The sequence below is a fragment of the Pleurodeles waltl genome, chromosome 5 (assembly GCF_031143425.1).
Source record: "Pleurodeles waltl isolate 20211129_DDA chromosome 5, aPleWal1.hap1.20221129, whole genome shotgun sequence".
Taxonomy (NCBI): Eukaryota; Metazoa; Chordata; class Amphibia; order Caudata; family Salamandridae; genus Pleurodeles; species Pleurodeles waltl.
In genome coordinates, this window is record NC_090444.1 from 844,341,450 (window position 1) to 844,360,090 (window position 18,641).

General features: G+C 47.1%; 1 protein-coding gene across 1 annotated transcript in view; it reads left to right on the forward strand.

Annotated features, from left to right (window-relative positions):
- The first annotated feature begins 6,731 nt into the window (after positions 1-6,731).
- COA6 (cytochrome c oxidase assembly factor 6) overlaps positions 6,732-18,641 on the forward strand; it is an 83,430-nt gene continuing 71,520 nt past the window's right edge. The window contains exon 1 of the mRNA XM_069234914.1: positions 6,732-6,919. Coding sequence (XP_069091015.1) covers positions 6,776-6,919 — 144 coding nt within the window. The 5' untranslated portion in view covers positions 6,732-6,775. The remainder of the gene's footprint in view (positions 6,920-18,641) is intronic.

The following is an 18,641-nucleotide window of genomic DNA, read 5'->3' on the forward strand; positions in this document are numbered from 1 at the left end:
CGACTTTTGCAGCTACTCCGGCCTCCGTGCACTTCCGGCGGAAATCCTTTGTGCACAGCCAAGCCTGGGTCCACGGCACTCTAACCTGCATTGCACGACTTTCTAAGTTGGTCTCCGGCCACGTGGGACTCCTTTGTGTAACTTCGGGTGAGCACCGTTTCACGCATCCTCGTAGTGCCTGTTTCTGGCACTTCTCCGGGTGCTACCTGCTGCTAAGAGGGCTCCTTGTCTTGCTCGACGTCCCCTCTACCTCCTGGTCCAATTTGCGACCTCCTGGTCCCTCCTGGGCCACAGCAGCATCCAAAAACGCTAAACGCACGATTTGCAGCTAGCAAGGCTTGTTGGCGTTCTTTCGGCGGGAAAACTCTTCTGCACGACTCTCCACGGCGAGAGGGATCCGTCCACCAAAGGGGAAGTCTCTAGCCCTTTTCGTTCCTGCAGAAACCTCAGCTTCTTCTGTCCAGTAGAAGCTTCTTTGCACCAACAGCTGGCATTTCCTGGGCATCTGCCCATCTCCGACTTGCTTGTGACTTTTGGACTTGGTCCCCTTGTTCCACAGGTACCCAAGATTGGAAATCCATCGTTGTTGCATTGTTGGTTTGTGTCTTTCCTGCATTATTCCTCTATCACGACTTCTATGTCCTTGGGGGAACTTTAGTGCACTTTGCACTCACTTTTCAGGGTCTTGGGGAGGGTTATTTTTCTAACTCTCACTATTTTCTAATAGTCCCAGCGACCCTCTACAAGGTCACATAGGTTTGGGGTCCATTCGTGGTTCGCATTCCACTTTTGGAGTATATGGTTTGTGTTGCCCCTATCCCTATGTGTCCCCATTGCATCCTATTGTAACTATACATTGTTTGCACTGTTTTCTAAGACTATACTGCATATTTTTGGTATTGTGTATATATATCTTGTGTATATTTCCTATCCTCTCACTAAGGGTACACTCTGAGATACTTTGGCATATTGTCATAAAAATAAAGTACCTTTATTTTTAGTATAACTGTGTATTGTGTTTTCTTATGATATTGTGCATATGACACTAAGTGGTACTGTAGGAGCTTCACTCGTCTCCTAGTTCAGCCTAAGCTGCTCTGCTAAGCTACCATTATCTATCAGCCTATGCTGCTAGACACCCTATACACTAATAAGGGATAACTGGGCCTGGTGCAAGGTGCAAGTACCCCTTGGTACTCACTACAAGCCAGTCCAGCCTCCTACAGACATCCACCCTCCAAATGGGAAGTTTCTAGCCCTTGTCGTTCCTGCAGAATCCTCAGCTTCTACTGCCTAGTAGCAGCTTCTTTGCACCCACAGCTGGCATTTCCTGGGGATCTGCCCACTCTCGACTTGGTCGTGACTTTTGGACTTGGTCCCCTTGTTCCACAGGTACCCTCGTCTGGAAATCCATTGTTGTTGCATTGCTGGTTTTGGTCTTTACTGCAGAATTCCCCTATCACGACTTCTGTGCTCTTTGGGGAACTTTAGTGCACTTTGCACTCACTTTTCAGGGTCTTGGGGTGGGCTATTTTTCTAACCCTCACTGTTTTCTCACAGTCCCAGCGACCCTCTACAAGGTCACATAGGTTTGGGGTCCATTCGTGGTTCGCATTCCACTTTTGGAGTATATGGTTTTTGTTGCCCCTATCCCTATGCGTCCCCATTGCATCCTATTGTAACTATGCATTGTTTGCACTGTTTTCTAATACTATACTGCATATTTTTGGTATTGTGTACATATATCTTGTGTATATTTGCTATCCTCATACTGAGGGTACTCACTGAGATACTTTGGAATATTGTCATAAAAATAAAGTACCTTTATTTTTAGTATATCTGTGTATTGTGTTTTCTTATGATATTGTGCAAGTGACACTAGTGGTACTGTAGGAGCTTCACTCGTCTCCTAGTTCAGCCTAAGCTGCTCTGCTAAGCTACCATTATCTATCAGCCTAAGCTGCTAGACACCCTATACACTAATAAGGGATACCTGGGCCTGGTGCAAGGTGTAAGTACCCCTTGGTACTCACTACAAGCCAGTCCAGCCTCCTACATTGGTCACTGGGATCCTGCCAGCCAGGGCCCCAGTGCTCATAAGGGTGCCCTGTATGTGTTACCTGTGTTATGACTAACTGTCTCACTGAGGCTCTGCTATTCAGAACCTCAGTGGTTATGCTCTCTCATTTCTTTCCAAATTGTCACTAACAGGCTAGTGACCAATTTCACCAATTTACATTGGCATACTGGAACACCCTTATAATTCCCTAGTATATGGTACTGAGGTACCCAGGGCATTGGGGTTCCAGGAGATCCCTATGGGCTGCAGCATTTCTTTTGCCACCCATAGGGAGCTCTGACAATTGTTACACAGGCCTGCCACTGCAGCCTGAGTGAAATAACGTCCATGTTATTTCACAGCCATTTACCACTGCACTTAAGTAACTTATAAGTCACCTATATGTCTAACCTTTACCTGGTAAAGGTTAGGTGCTAAGTTACTTAGTGTGTGGGCACCCTGGCACTAGCCAAGGTGCCCCCACATGGTTCAGGGCAAATTCCCCGGACTATGTGAGTGCGGGGACACCATTACACGCGTGCACTATACATAGGTCACTACCTATGTATAGCTTCACAATGGTAACTTCAAATATGGCCATGTAACATGTCTATGATCATGGAATTGCCCCCTCAATGCCATCCTGGCATTGTTGGCACAATCCCATGCTCCCACGGGTCTCTAGCACAGACCCGGTACTGCCAAACTGCCTTTTCAGGGGTTTCACTGCAGCTGCGGCTGCTGCCAACCCCTCAGACAGGTTTCTGCCCTCCTGGGGTCCAGCCAGGCTTGGCCCAGGAAGGCAGAACAAAGGACTTCCTCAGAGAGAGGGTGTTACACCCTCTCCCTTTGGAAAAAGGTGTTAAGGCAGGGGAGGACTAGCCTCCCCCAGCCTCTGGAAATGCTTTCATGGGCACCGATGGTGCCCATTTCTGCATACGCCAGTCTACACCGGTTCAGAGACCCCTCAGCCCTGCTCTGGCGCGAAACTGGACAAAGGAAAGGGGAGTGACCACTCCCCTGACCTGCAACTCCCCTGGGAGGTGCCCAGAGCTCTTCCAGTGTGCTCCAGACCTCTGCCATCTTGGAAACAGAGGTGCTGCTGGCACAATGGACTGCTCTGAGTGGCCAGGGCCAGCAGGTGACGTCAGAGACTCCTTCTGATAGGCTCCTTCAGGTGTTGCTAGCCTATCCTCTCTCCTAAGTAGCCAAAGCCTCTTTTCTGGCTATTTAGGGTCTCTGCTCTGGGGAATTCCTTAGATAACGAATGCAAGAGCTCATCAGAGTTCCTCTGCATCTCTCTCTTCACCTTCTGCCAAGGAATCGACTGCTGACCGCGCTGGAAGCCTGCAAAACTGCAACAAAGTAGCAAAGACGACTACTGCAACACTGTAATGCTGATCCAGCCGCCTTCTCGACTGTTTTCCTGGTGGTGCATGCTGTGGGGGTAGTCTGCCTCCTCTCTGCACTAGAAGCTCCGAAGAAATGTCCCGTGGGTCGACGGAATCTTCCCCCTGCAACCGCAGGCACCAAAGAACTGCATCACCGGTCCTCTGGGTCTCCTCTCAGCACGACGAGCGAGGTCCCTTGAACCCAGCAACTCTGTCCAAGTGACTCCCACAGTCCAGTGACTCTTCAGTCCAAGTTTGGTGGAGGTAAGTCCTTGCCTCCCCACGCCAGACTGCATTGCTGGGAACCGCGTGTTTTGCAGCTACTCCGGCTCCTGTGCACTTTTCCAGGATTTCCTTTGTGCACAGCCAAGCCTGGGAACACGGCACTCTAACCTGCACTGCACGACCTCCTGAGTTGTCCTCCGGCGGCGTGGGACTCTCTTGTGCAACTTCGGGTGAGCACCGTTTCACTCCACTTCGTAGTGCCTGTTCCGGCACTTCTGCGGGTGCTGCTTGCTTCTGAGAGGGCTCCTTGTCTTGCTGGACGCCCCCTCTGTCCCCTCACGCAATTGGCGACATCCTGGTCCGTCATGGGCCACAGCAGCACCCAAAAACCCTAACCGCGAGCTTTGCAGCTAGCAAGGCTTGTTTGCGGTCTTTCTGCGGGAAAACACTTCTGCACGACTCTTCACAGCGTGGGACATCCATTCTCCAAAGGGGAAGTTTCTAGCCCTTGTCCTTCTTGCAGAATCCTCAGCTTCTACCATCTGGTGGCAGCTTCTTTGCACCCACAGCTGGCATTTCCTGGGCATCTGCCCACTCTCGACTTGATCGTGACTTTTGGACTTGGTCCCCTTGTTCCACAGGTACTCTCGTCTGGAAATCCATCGTTGTTGCATGGCTGGTGTTGGTCTTTCCTGCAGAATTCCCCTATCACGACTTCTGTGCTCTTTGGGGAACTTCAGTGCACTTTGCACTCACTTTTCAGGGTCTTGGGGTGGGCTATTTTTCTAACCCTCAATGTTTTCTTACAGTCCCAGCGACCCTCTACAAGGTCACATAGGTTTGGGGTCCATTTGTGGATCGCATTCCACTTCTAGAGTATATGGTTTGTGTTGCCCCTATCCCTATGTGCCCCCATTGCATCCTATTGTAACTATACATTGTTTGCACTGTTTTCTATTGCTATACTGCATATTTTTGGTATTGTGTACATATATCTTGTGTATATTTGCTATCCTCATACTGAGGGTACTCACTGAGATACATTGGCATATTGGCATAAAAATAAAGTACCTTTATTTTTAGTATATCTGTGTATTGTGTTTTCTTATGATATTGTGCAAGTGACACTAGTGGTACTGTAGGAGCTTCTCCCGTCTCCTAGTTCAGCCTAAGCTGCTCTGCTAAGCTACCTTTTCTATCAGCCTAAGCTGCTAGACACCCCTCTACACTAATAAGGGATACCTGGGCCTGGTGCAAGGTGTAAGTACCCCTTGGTACTCACTACAAGCCAGTCCAGCCTCCTACAGTACTTCTGTGTATTGTGTTTTCTTATGGTATTGTGCATATGACACCAGTGGTAAAGTAGGAGCTTTACATGTCTCCTAGTTCAGCCTAAGCTGCTTTGCCAAAGCTACCTTCTATCAGCCTAAGCTGCTAGAAACACCTCTTCTACACTAATAAGGGATAACTGGACCTGGCACAAGGTGGAAGTACCTCTGGTACCCACTACAAGCCAGGCCAGCCTCCTACAATTTCCCCCTAGTCTGCCTGACTCCAATGCAATATGAAGTGGTGAGGCAGACCAGGAGGGGTGTCAAGGCCCAAGTTCGACCAGTGCAACAGGTGCCAAATTGATGGGGGGCGCTCTGTACCTTTACCGCTGTGTAATTCAGACGGGGGTACTCCCCAGGGTCCCCACCTGGAGGGTTAAGAACACGGTCCCATCTCTGACCCTTAAACTCCTTTATCTTGACCCAACAATAAACCTTGCACAATTAGCTGCATTGGCAGCTGTTAACATCCTGCTCTTTCAGCGGCAACCACACTCTTGCTCCCGGCTCAGGAGTGAGGGCTAGGGGAACGAGAAGAGGTGAGGGGCCATCTTCCCAAAGTACAGTAGGCCTTGTGATACAGAGCCCCAGGGGGTCACTAGCAGGCCCATGCCTCAATACTGGCATGACACACCCTGAACAGCTTCCAGCCTTGCAGACCTGTGCTGACGCCACCGTGTAAGCTCTCTCCTGTGCCAAGGCACTCTCTCGCACACAGGAGCAGGGCAGTGCACCAACTTACAGAGGACAAAGTCTGTACTGCCTCCTGTATATGACACCTTCTCTCGCACATTCTCTCCATATCAGGGGCCACCCAGCATCCAGCCCTTAACACACATGCATCACTCTTTTTGGGAGCGTGGGACGTGATATGTCAGTTGTTTCATCAAAAGAGACACTGATGCATCGATACTCCAGAGCGGACCTTTCCAGATAATGTCTTCTACCACCTACTGTCCCCACCCCACCCCCATTGCGCTGTCTCACATAAGCACCATGTAATGTGACAACCCAATCTACTCCTGCATAGCATTCTATCCATCCCAAGGCCCTTCATCTCCCCTAGCCCTCCCCAACCAAACTCCCTCCCCGCCTCATGTAACACAATATAGCAACAGCACCTCCTCTCTTCTGCAGACTCTGCAGGAGAAAAGAGGGTCCCTTGCCTGGATTAAATACCCTCTGTCCTCAAGGACAAATTCCTCTAGGTAGATTTTTCTGGGATGGACCCACTGCCCGGTAACGTCCCTGAATTCCTTTCTCCCTCTCTCCTCACCCCTGCCCAATCCGGGCTCTGCTCCCTGGGGTTGACATCCACTAAGGTCTCTGATTTAGCCAAATCCCACCAACTTCGAGAAGGGGGGTCGAATCAAGGGGCAGTTTGCCAGCAATGAAACACATCATTGACAATGCTGGGCTTTTAACGAGGCTCGGAGCCCACGATGCATCCAGTTCCATTGAACAGTCAGAAATAAAAAGTTAAAGTGTTCACGAATTAGAAAAAAAAACTGGACCACAGCTAGAGGAGCGTGTTGTAGATCGGGCAGAGCTGTCCGTCAGCCAATTGGACCCTGCGCTGCTCCTAGGACTCATTTCAGGACAATAAACAAACGACCTTGCCAAAAACGTGACCCTAAGTGGGCGGAAGGGAAGGTATAATTCTGTATCCTGCGCGGTTGCTTCCGGGGCGTTTGAAAGTCTCTTCCGGGGTGGGCATTTCTTTTTCCAAGCCAATCACGAACCTCTTTGTGGTTCCGAGCGTACCGAGCATGACGGCCCCTACAGCGCAGCAGAGGAAAGCTTGTTGGGGAGCGAGGGACACATACTGGCAATGCTTAGATGAAACCGGGAATGATTACTCAAAGTGTAAAATATTACAAAATTCCTTTGAGTCTCTTTGTCCGCATCAGTGGGTATGTTCAATCACATTTATATTTTGATAACGTAGACAATCGCCTTTCAGCATGTTGAATGAGTCATTGCTTTTACTAAATGGGTTCGCACTGGTTTTGTGTGATGCTGTCGAAACATTGCCCCACCTCCTGTCAGCTAATTGTTTTTCAGCACATGGAATTTATTGAACATGCATGTAACAAGATAATGGGGCTGTGAAAGTAAACGGGCAGAAAAAAAACACGTTAGAAATAAAGACAGAGATTTTACATAAAATCTTACATATCACATTACCTCAACTTCTTATCTCTGTCATTTGTTTTTGAGGTATACTAATGCTAAGATCTTTAACTCCTTTGCTGCTAGCTACTCCCCCCCCCCCCTCCCCTTCCACAAGCCTTTTTATGGCCTTATCTTTGAAACTTCCAGGGGATTCTAAAAGGGCCCATAGTTTATGGATTTCTCCTGGAGGAGCCTGAAAAAATAGGCCAAATATAGCAACATTTTAAGAAAAATATGGTAAAAGAGCTCTTAATAAAAGTGTCTGTTTTTTTCCCCTGAAAGTGGCGTCCACCAATGGTTTGCTGTACTAAAGTCACCATCTTCCCAGCTTTCAGGAACATGCGGAGCTGAATCAAAAAACTAATTTTGTACCACAGTTTTAGCATTTTCTATGATGTCGGCTATTTTTCCTACTTTTTGTGCTCTCAACCTACTTTCAGGTTGTGGTGGAAATCAGTGTGAAATCCATGGGTGATCCAGAAAAGCTATAGATTTCTGAAAAGTAGACAAAATTCAGAATTCAGCAAGGAGTCATGTGTGTAGATCCCTCAAGGGTTTCCCAAGGAAAATAACTGTTGAAATAAAGAAATATTGAAAATGAGTAGGAAAAAATAGTCATTTGTGACAACGTTTTCATCTGTAACTTTCTGTCACAATGGCTGATTGTCAAAAGCAATATACTACTAGACCCATCCTGTTGCAGGGATATATGGGGTTTGTAGGCTCTTCAAGAAGTGAAAGTATTCAGAGCAATCAACTGAGCTGCACCGTACAGTGTTTTTTTTCATAGAGTACCTACTATTGACAAATTCTTGAAGCAAAATAGGCAGAGTGAAAAATGGGTGTCAAGTAAACATATTTCTGAAATGGGCACTAGATAGAGAGTAGAGGGTATTTCTAAATCCCTGAATTTTTGGGTACACATACTAGTGTATGATTTGGATGGTATTTTTCTAAATGTCATCTTTCCTGTAAACTGGCTTACATTTGAAAGCCATAAATGCAGCAAAATCCAATTGGTAATATCAAGTGTTCTACTATTCTGTGCCCCCACAAGTCTCCCAATATAAATGGTATCTCCCTTTGTGGGCAGTCCTAGTGTCTGCGACAGGAAACTGTCCAAAACGTAACATTGTTGCATCACATTTTTCCACCAAAAACAGACTTTTTTTTCTATTGTAGGTAGTTGTTGTTTTTGGACCCTAGTTCAGCTGGCACAGAGGGAAACCCCGCCAACCTGTACATTATTTAAAACTAGACAGCTAGGGATAGCCAGGGTGGGCTCACTTGCCTGGCTCTCACCACCCTTTTTTAACCTAGAATCCCTTGCAAACCTCACTTTTTGACTTAAAAAAACATATTTGGTACCTCACTTGTGTGGGTAGACTTAGTGCCTGAGACAAGAAATGGCCCAAAACACAACATGGATACAGAACATTTTTCCACCGAAAACTGATCAGGGCTCGAAAAACCATAAAAATGTTACTAGACCTGCAGGTCGAGTAACTTAAATAATCTACTCGACCTAACTGTAATGTACTTGACCCGTAAATGGGTCTCAAATTGTGTGATCCTGGCAAATAGTTTACAGAATCGCCTTTTTCTTAATTTTCACATATGATTGCTCCTACAAAAATGTGAGCTCAGCATTTCTGTAGTACAAAAAAACCTATTTTATTTGATTAAGTAGACTACAGTTTGCTGCATGCACCATAAGAATCTAGCCCACATACCCATGAGGTCTAGCCCACATAACCTAGGACTTCTTTTAGTTTACCAACAACATTGCCATCAGGGCAGGAGTGTTTATCAGTTTGTTTGAACACTCAATTTTAATAAATATATTACTAAACCATGATGTGGTGTCATATTCCCATCTACACTTAGTAACTTTCCAAGAAATGTCCAAAAATCTCTCCACTAACTTGCAGCTTTACTGATAAAGCTATATAGTGTATTAAAAATCTGTTAAAATTGGGTTTCAGAAAGCCTATCCTTTGCACATCAACATGTAAAGTATTCTGATTTGTTTTCATCCTATTAAAATATTTTTTCATCACCAAAATATAAAAAAGTGCTTTCACAACTACTGAAATATATTTTGAAATGTTTGCACAGTTGACTTAGTCATTTAAATGTTGTGTGTTAGGAAAAATCTGACACCCTATATCCTTTTATTTTACATTCTAAGCAGCAGGTTACACAGTTCACCTTACTAAGTCCTGGAACTCTGCAGTCAGAAGGAAAATTAATTGTAAGAATAACTGACTTTAAGCCTCTGTCTGTGAACACAGAGCAAATGTGACATAAGAACAAGATTTAAAGACATCTTTTATTGCCCCTCCACTTTTCAGCTGAACAGAACACCTGTTCAGTGTCAACTCGCCAGAAGGGTTGAGTAAGTATTAAAAATAGCTCAACCTGATCAAATAAGACTCACCAATGCAGGTGGTCGAGTGGATTTTTCGAGCCCTGCACTCATTTTCATTGCCTGTGTCTGCCATGTAAGGCATGTTGGACACAGTCTGGAAGAATTGAGACTAGCCCCCCTCTTGCAGAGAAAAACTCCTGCATCTCAGAGCCATTTTCTTTTTTAATTTATAGAGAAAGCAAACTTAAGCTTTCTGAGTTTGTTTTCTCTAAAGAAAAAAGGTTTCATAAGCAGTAATTTAGTCATGGTGCGCTCTTGGCTAATCTTCAGTGGTGCTGCAGCAGCACTCTTTACAGCATAGTCCCTGTATAGGGCGGACAGTTTGTAGGAAAGTACCATCTTGCCTGGCATGTTACCCCCATATTTCACTGTATATATGTTGTTTTAGTGTATGTGTCACTGGGACCCTACCAGCCAGGGCCCCAGTGCTCATAAGTGTGCCCTGTATGTGTTCCCTGTGTGATGACTAACTGTCTCACTGAGGCTCTGCTAACCAGAACCTCAGTGATTATGCTCTCTCTGCTGTCTAAATTGTCACTAACAGGCTAGTGACCAATTTCACCAATTCACATTGGCATACTGGAACACCCTTATAATCCCCTAGTATATGGTACTGAGGTACCCAGGGTACTGGGGTTCCAGGAGATCCCTATGGGCTGCAGCATTTCTTTTGCCACCCATAGGGAGATCTGACAATTCTTACACAGGCCTGCCAGTGCAGCCTGAGTGAAATAACGTCCACGTTATTTCACAGCCATTTACCACTGCACTTAAGTAACTTATAAGTCACCTATATGTCTAACCTTCACCTGGTGAAGGTTGGGTGCGAAGTTACTTAGTGTGTGGGCACCCTTGCACTAGCCAAGGTGCCCCCACATCGTTCAGTGCAAATTCCCCAGACTTTGTGAGAGCCTGGACACCATTACACGCGTGCACTGTACATAGGTCACTACCTATGTACAGCGTCACAATGGTAACTCCGAACATGGCCATGTAACATGTCTAAGATCATGGAATTGTCACCCCAATGCCATTCTGGCATTGGGGAGACAATTCCATGATCCCCCGAGTCTCTAGCACAGACCCGGGTACTGCCAAACTACCTTTCCCGGGGTTTCACTGCAGCTGCTGCTGCTGCCAACCCCTCAGACAGGTTTCTGCCCTCCTGGGGTCCAGCCAGGCTTGGCCCAGGAAGGCAGAACAAAGGACTTCCTCAGAGAGAGGGTGTTACACCCTCTCCCTTTGGAAAAAGGTGTCAGGGCGGGGGATGAGTAGCCTCCCCCAGCCTCTGGAAATGCTTTGATGGGCACAGATGGTGCCCATCTCTGCATAAGCCAGTCTACACCGGTTCAGGGATCCCCCAGCCCTGCTCTGGCGCGAAACTGGACAAAGGGGAGGTGCCCAGAGCTCCTCCAGCGTGCCCCAGACCTCTGCCATCTTGGATTCAGAGGTGTGCTGGCACACTGGACTGCTCTGATTGGCCAGTGCCAGCAGGTGATGTCAGAGACTCTTTCTGATAGGCTCTTACCTGTGTTGCTAGCCTATCCTCCTTCCTAGGTAGTCAAACCTCCTTTTCTGGCTATTTAGGGTCTCTGCTTTGGGGAATTCTTCAGATACCGAATGCAAGTGCTCATCAGAGTTCCTCTGCATCTCTCTCTTCACCTTCTGCCAAAGGATCGACCGCTGACTGCTCAGGACGTCTGCAAAACCGCAACAAAGTAGCAAAGACGACTACTGCAACCTTGTATCGCTTCTCCTGCCGCCTTCTCGACTGTTTCCTGGTGCTGCATGCTCTGGGGGTAGCCTGCCTCCTTCTTGCACCAGGAGCTCAGAAGAAATCTCCAGTGGGATGACGGAATCCTCCCCCTGCAACCGCAGGCTACAAAAGACTGCATCACCATTCCTCTGGGTCCCCTCTCAGCACGACGAGCGTGGTACCTGGAACTCAGTAACTCTGTCCAAGTGACTCCCACAGGCCAGTGACTCTTCAGTCCAAGTTTGGTGGAGGTAAGTCCTTGCCTCCCCACGCTAGACTGCGTTGCTGGGTACCGTGTGATTTGCAGCTGCTCCGGCTCCTGTGCACTCTTCCAGGATTTCCTTTGTGCACAGCCAAGCCTGGGTCCCGACACTCTAACCTGCAGTGCACAACCTTCTGAGTTGTCCTCCGGCATCGTGGGACTCCCTTTTGTGTCTTAGGGTGGACTCCGGTTCACTCCTCTTCCAAGTGCCTGTTCTGGTACTTCTGCGAGTGCTGCCTGCTTCTGTGAGGACTCTCTGACTTGCTGGACGCCCCCTCTGTCTCCTCATCCAAGTGGCGACATCCTGGTCCCTCCTGGGCCACAGCAGCATCCAAAAACCCTAACCGCGGCCCTTGCAGCTAGCAAGGCTTGTTTACGGTCTTTCTGCGTGGGAACACCTCTGCAAGCTTCTTCACGACGTGGGACATCCATCCTCCAAAGGGGAAGTTTCTAGCCCTCTTCGTTCTTGCAGAATCCACGGCTTCTACCATCCGGTGGCAGCTTCTTTGCACCCTCAGCTGGCATTTCCTGGGCATCTGCCCTCTCTCGACATTGTCGCGACTCTTGGACTTGGTACCCTTGTTCCACAGGTACTCAGGTCCGGAAATCCACTTTGGTTGCATTGCTGGTGTTGGTCTTCTTTGCAGAATTCCCCTATCACGACTTTTGTGCTCTCTGGGGAATATAGGTGCACTTTACACCTACTTTTCAGGGTCTTGGGGTGGGCTATTTTTCTAACCCTCACTGTTTTCTTACAGTCCCAGCGACCCTCTACAAGCTCACATAGGTTTGGGGTCCATTTGTGGTTCACATTCCACTTTTGGAGTATATGGTTTGTGTTGCCCCTATACCTATGTGCTCCTATTGCAATCTATTGTAACTTTACACTGCTTGCATTACTTCCTTTTGCTATTACTGCATATGTTTGGTATTGTGTACATATATCTTGTGTATATTTGGCATCCTCATACTGAGGGTACTCACTGAGATACTTTTGGCATATTGTCATAAAAATAAAGTACCTTTATTTTTAGTATATCTGTGTATTGTTTTTTCATATGATATTGTGCATGTGACACCAGTGGTATAGTAGGAGCTTTGCATGTCTCCTAGTTCAGCCTAAGCTGCTCTGCTATAGCTACCTTCTATCAGCCTAAGCTGCTAGAAACACCTCTTCTACACTAATAAGGGATAACTGGACCTGTTACAGAGTGTAAGTACCCCTTGGTACCCACTAAAAGCCAGGCCAGCCTCCTACACAGTTCTCTACCAGGGTGGCAAAATCGTTGTCTCTGTATGCGTGTGATGTAATAGGAAATGTTACATAAGACAAAGAGGATTAGAAGGTGTAGGAGTCACATGTCATCCATGCTAGTATGCAGTATATTTTAAAAACCTAAAGCATAGGATAGAGAGGGAAATACAATTTTAATTAAAAAAAATTTCTTGGTTAACGCCAGACCTAATTGGAGGCCCGATTCTTAAAGAAAGTCTCAAAACTGCACCCATTGTATGTCTTTGCATTAGCGGCTTTCATGAATTCACAGGAAGTTACAGAAGTAGACCAGAAAATCGTGCTCCCAGAAAACATTTGTGAACTGCATTTTACCACAAGCAAATATACATATGTAGATTTGCTCATGCGAAAATCTATTGATCGTTTAGAAGCTCACTTTCCCTCCAACCACTTTTGACCCCAACCCTGGAAGAACTTCTACTTCTGCCCTTGTCAGGAGTAGATTTCCAGCCTTTCTCAGTATGAGAAAATATTAGAGAAGAGCTGGTGAAAATCCTTAAAACAGGCATTTTTGTAGGTCTGCAGCCTTGTGAACTATTGTGTACTGCTTCCTCCTGCTTCCTCCAGCCCCAGTATGTAGATCTGCTTACAGGAGGCAAAATAAGAAAATTGCTATAGTAGGGCTTGAAATTGCTAGTATTCAAGCCCTACTATAGAATTATCCCTAGCATAATTGGAGAGGCTATTATCAGAGCCCTTACATAATGAGATTGCTGCCATAATTTGTCACCGCACTACATGGCACCAAATGGACAAATATATTTTTTTATAGGACAATTAGATTTCTGAAGCAACCTGTCCCATGGACAGGTAGATATTTCATTAAATTTCACACCCCTGAGCTGACTCCATACCACCCTGTAAGTGACTGAGCAAAGCAGCTGATAAGTGCCACCCATGTGCACAGATGGAAGTTCCTTTCTGCAAACTTATTTTTGGAGCTGTGCCCCCACCTTGTCAGTCTTTAAAGACTGCTAGTAACTCTTTCACACCAGGGGAAGAGGAGTTGGGTAACACGGGCACCTGCTGGCAACTTCGTCCCATGTTGTGATTCATCAGGTCCGACAGATGTTTTTCCTCTGTTCTCCACCTAACATTGTTTCTGCACCAAAACAATTTTCAGAGTAGCGTTTGTCTATCCTGCTACAGGAGGTATACCTTTTGCTCTTCAAGGGTGCCATAGAACACTTACCAGATGTGAGAAAAATTTGGAGTTGATATTCCCGGTGTTTGCTCATCCCGAAAAAGGGCAGAGGCCTTATGCCTATCCTGCGGTTTTGATCCCTGAATACCTTTTTGTGCAAAGATAAATGAAAAATGATCCATATCTGATGTGTACTCAAGAGACTGGATAGTGTTCTTGGACTTGCAGGACTCATTTTCATGCACCTGTTGGGCAGTCCCACAGACATTTCCTGCAATTCAAGGCGAGTCAGGAATACTTTCATTTTGTATGGCTCCCTTTCAGCCTCACCCCCACCCCCAGGTGTTCATAAATGTAGTGTTAGAGGTCGCTGCCCATATTTGCAGGTCAGGGATACGTATATTTCTGTAACTCGATGGCAGTTGCGGACCACCAGCAGACAGTGATTACCCATCTACTATCCCTGAAGCTTACTGTAAGAGGGCCAAAGTCCCACCTGATGCCTGTGCAGAGGGTTTCTTTCTTAGGTGTTATATTGGATATGGTGGTTTGCAAAGCTTTCCTTAAATCCCCCATGCACACCCACTCCCCCCACCCTGGAAATGAGCCTGGAACATAGAGGTTATGATTTTGATGTGTTACTTGAGGTTCTAGCGTGGACAGTTCTGAGGCTATATTCTGCTGGTCACTCAGACCAGGTGGAATAGGCGGGCCTTATGGTGGAACCTATTCCTGCTTGTCAGACACACCTGTATTTCGAAGAAGGCAGCCTTTGTCCCCCATTTGTGGCTGTCAAGACACCAATCTGTCCTGCGCCCGGGCAGTTTTCTCTTACCCCACCCAGAACTCTCAGTAGTGACAGATCCATTGTTTCTGAAGTAGGTTGTCTGGAGGAAGTGGAGATCAGGGGCCATTTGTCCCTGATAGAGCATAGGCACCACATCAGCCTGCTGACGCTTCTCACCAGTTGGTTGGCTCTGAAGGTCTTTCTTCCATCAATCATCTAGAAGCTGGTTCAGGTCCTTGCAGACAACATGACCATCATGTGACACTGCAACAAGCAGGTTGTGTGGGGTGAGTAGTCATGTGCATTCCACCTCAAATAGGACGGTGGTCTCTTATATGGCTTACCACCCCTTCCTGTCCTGCCCTGAGTTCTTAGAAAGGTCAGAATATGAATAGACCACACCCAGAACATTCTGTTAGCCCTGGATTGAGCCCAGAGAGTGTGGTAATCTGATCTCCTGAGCACCTACCCTCCAATCCTCTTGACTCTTTAAGAGGACCCACCTGTCAGCAATAGGGATAGGGTGTTCCACCCAAACATACACAACCTACAGCTCCATGTGACTGAGCAGCACCAGTTGAGCATGTTTGATCTGCTCATGGAGGTAGTGTATATTCTTCTTACCAAGAGGTGCCCATCTGTGGAGTCTATTTAATCTGGTTGTTGAAAGAAGTTCATGGTTTGGGATGTAGACTTGCAGGTTGACCCTTTTCAGGCAAAACTGGCTGCTTGTTTGTCTCTGGCCCTGCAAGGTTTTGGAGTGTGCACCGGTAAACGTTAGTGCTCAGCCCTTTCTGTCTTGCCTTCGTTATTCAAGTCACTGGTTCTGATGTGGTTTTTTAAGGGACTCACATGTGTTTCTTCCTGCACCCTTTATTATCCTTCAGTGGGATCTTAACATGGCCCTCGCATAATGTATGTGCATGTAATTTCAGCCTATGGTTAATCACAATGATTGCTGACCAGTAGCACTGTTTTCCTCTCTGCAATTACCTCTGAGCCCAGTGCCAATGAGCTGCAGACCTTGTTGGTGCAACCTCTATATGCCTCCTTCCTGCCAAGTGTGGTGTCATTCTTCCAAGTGGAAGCTTCAAAGACTAGATTTGCTTTGCCCAATGTGATTCTTTGAGACTGGGCAGAAAATGATTATTTCGATAAACAGTGTGCCAGTGACCATAAAACAGTATTCTTTAAGTGATGTAGATGTGTAACCCAATCCTGCTCATAAATGGTATTTATTTAGCCTTATTTCAAATTCATTCCTAATCAGACAGAAAAATCCTTCCAATTTTGATCCTCAAAGAATAACGTGAATTAAATCCGATATCATACAGAACATATTAATGGAGAAATAATCATACTTGGTGCTCAGAGTAGTGAGAAAAAGAAGCCCTTCTTCCATTTGTAAGAAGAGCCTTTATAAACAATTTCATTAACATAATTTTATTGGACTCTCCAAGCAGACAAAACAAATTGAAAAGACAAATTAAATCACCATGTATGTTAGATTGCTCTTATAAGGCTCACTAAGGGTTAATAGGGACAAAATACCTTCAATAAAGTGTAAATCGAATTCAAACTGTCAGTGGCCTCAACTCTCTGTGCAAGTGCTGAGTGTAGGAAGGTAGCCTCTTTCTAGCCTTGTTACCCCCACTTTTGGCCTGTTTGTGAGTATATGTCAGGGCGTTTTACTGTCTCACTGGGATCCTGCTAGCCAGGGCCCAGTGGTCATAGTGAAAACCCTATGTTGTCAGTATGTTTAATATGTGTCACTGGGATCCTGCTAGCCAGGACCCCAGTGCTCATAAGTTTGTGGCCTATATGTGTTCCCTGTGTGGTGCCTAACTAATACTGAGGTTCTGGTAACCAGAACCTCAATGTTTATGCTCTCTCTGCTTTCTAAAATTGTCACTGCAGGCTAGTGACTAATTTGACCAATTCTCATTGGCACACTGGAACACCCTTATAATTCCCTTGTAAATGGTACCTAGGTACCCAGGGTATTGGGGTTCCAGGAGATCCCTATGGGCTGCAGCATTTCTTTTGCCACCCATATGGAGCTTAGACAATTCTTACACAGGCCTGCCACTGCAGCCTGAGTGAAATAACATCCACGTTATTTCACAGCCATTTTTCACTGCACATAAGTCACCTATATGTCTAACCCTCAGTTGGTGAAGGTTAGGTGCCAAGTTACTTAGTGTGTGGGCACCCTGGCACTAGCCAAGATGCCCCCACATTGTTCAGGGCAAATTCTCCGAACTTTGTGAGTGCAGGGACGCCATTACACCTGTGCACTACACATAGGTCACTACCTACGTATAGCGTCACAATGGTAATGCCGCACATGGTCATGTAACATGTCTAAGATTGTAGAATTGTCACCCCAATACCATCCTGGTATTGGGGAGACAATTCCATGATCCCCCGGGTCTCTAGCACAGAACCCGGGTACTGCCAAACTGCCTTTCCGGGGTCTCCACTGCAGCTGCTGCCAACCCATCAGACAGGTTTCTGCCCTCCTGGGGTCCAGGCAGCCCTGGCCCAGGAAGGCAGAACAAAGGATTTCCTCTGAGAGAGGGTGTGACACCCTCTCCCTTTGGAAATAGGTGTAAAGGGCTGCGGAGGAGTAACCTCCCCCAGCCTCTAGAAATGCTTTGATGGGCACAGATGGTGCCCATCTCTGCATAAGCCAGTCTACACCGGTTCAGGGATCCCCCAGCCCTGTCTGGCACGAAACTGGACAAAGGAAAGGGGATTGACCACTCCCCTGACCAGTACCTCCCAGGGGATGTGCCCAGAGCTCCTCCAGTGTATCTCAGACCTCTGCCATCTTGGATTCAGAGGTGTTGGGGGCACAATGGACTGCTCTGAGTGGCCAGTGCCAGCAGGTGATGTCAGAGGCTCCTTCTTACCTGTCTTGGTAGCCAATCCTCCTTTCTTGGTAGCCAAACCTCCTTTTCTGGCTATTTAGGGTCTCTGCTTTGGGGAATTCTTCAGATAACGAATGCAAGAGCTCACCAGAGTTCCTCTGCATCTCCCTTTTCACCTTCTACCAAGGATCGACCGCTGACTGCTCCAGGACACCTGCAAAACCGCAACAAAGTAGCAAAACAACTACCAGCAACAATGTAGCGCCTAATCCTGCAGACTTTCTCGACTGTTTCCTGGTGGTGCATGCTCTGGGGGTAGCCTGCCTTTACCCTGCACCAGAAGCTCAGAAGAAATCTCCTGTGGGTCGACAGAATCTTCCCCCTGCTAACGCAGGCACCAAAAGACTGCATCACTGGTCCTCTGGGTCCCCTCTCATTCCGACGAGCGTGGACCCTGGAACATAGCAACTCTGTCCAAGTGACTCCCACAGTCCAGTGACTCTTCAGTCCAAGTTTAGTGGAGGTAAGTCCTTGCCTCCCCACGCTAGACTGCAAAGCTGTGTACCGCGTGATTTGCAGCTGCTCCGGCTCCTGTGCAGTCTTCCAGGATTTCCTTCGTGCACAGCCTAGCCCGGGTCCCAGCGCTCCGTCCTGCAGTGCACATCCTTCTGAGTTGTTCTCCGACGTCGTGGGACTCCCTTTTGTAACATTGCGTGGACTCCAGTTCACTCTTCTTCTAAGTGCCTGTTGGGGTACTTCTGCGGGTGCGGCCTGCTTCTGTGACGGCTCTCTGAGTTGCTGAGCGCCCCGTTTGTCTCCTCCTCCAAAAGGTGACATCCTGGTCCTTCCTGCTCCTCAGCAGCACCCAAAAACCTCTACTGTGACCTTTGCAGCTAGCAAGGCTTGTTTG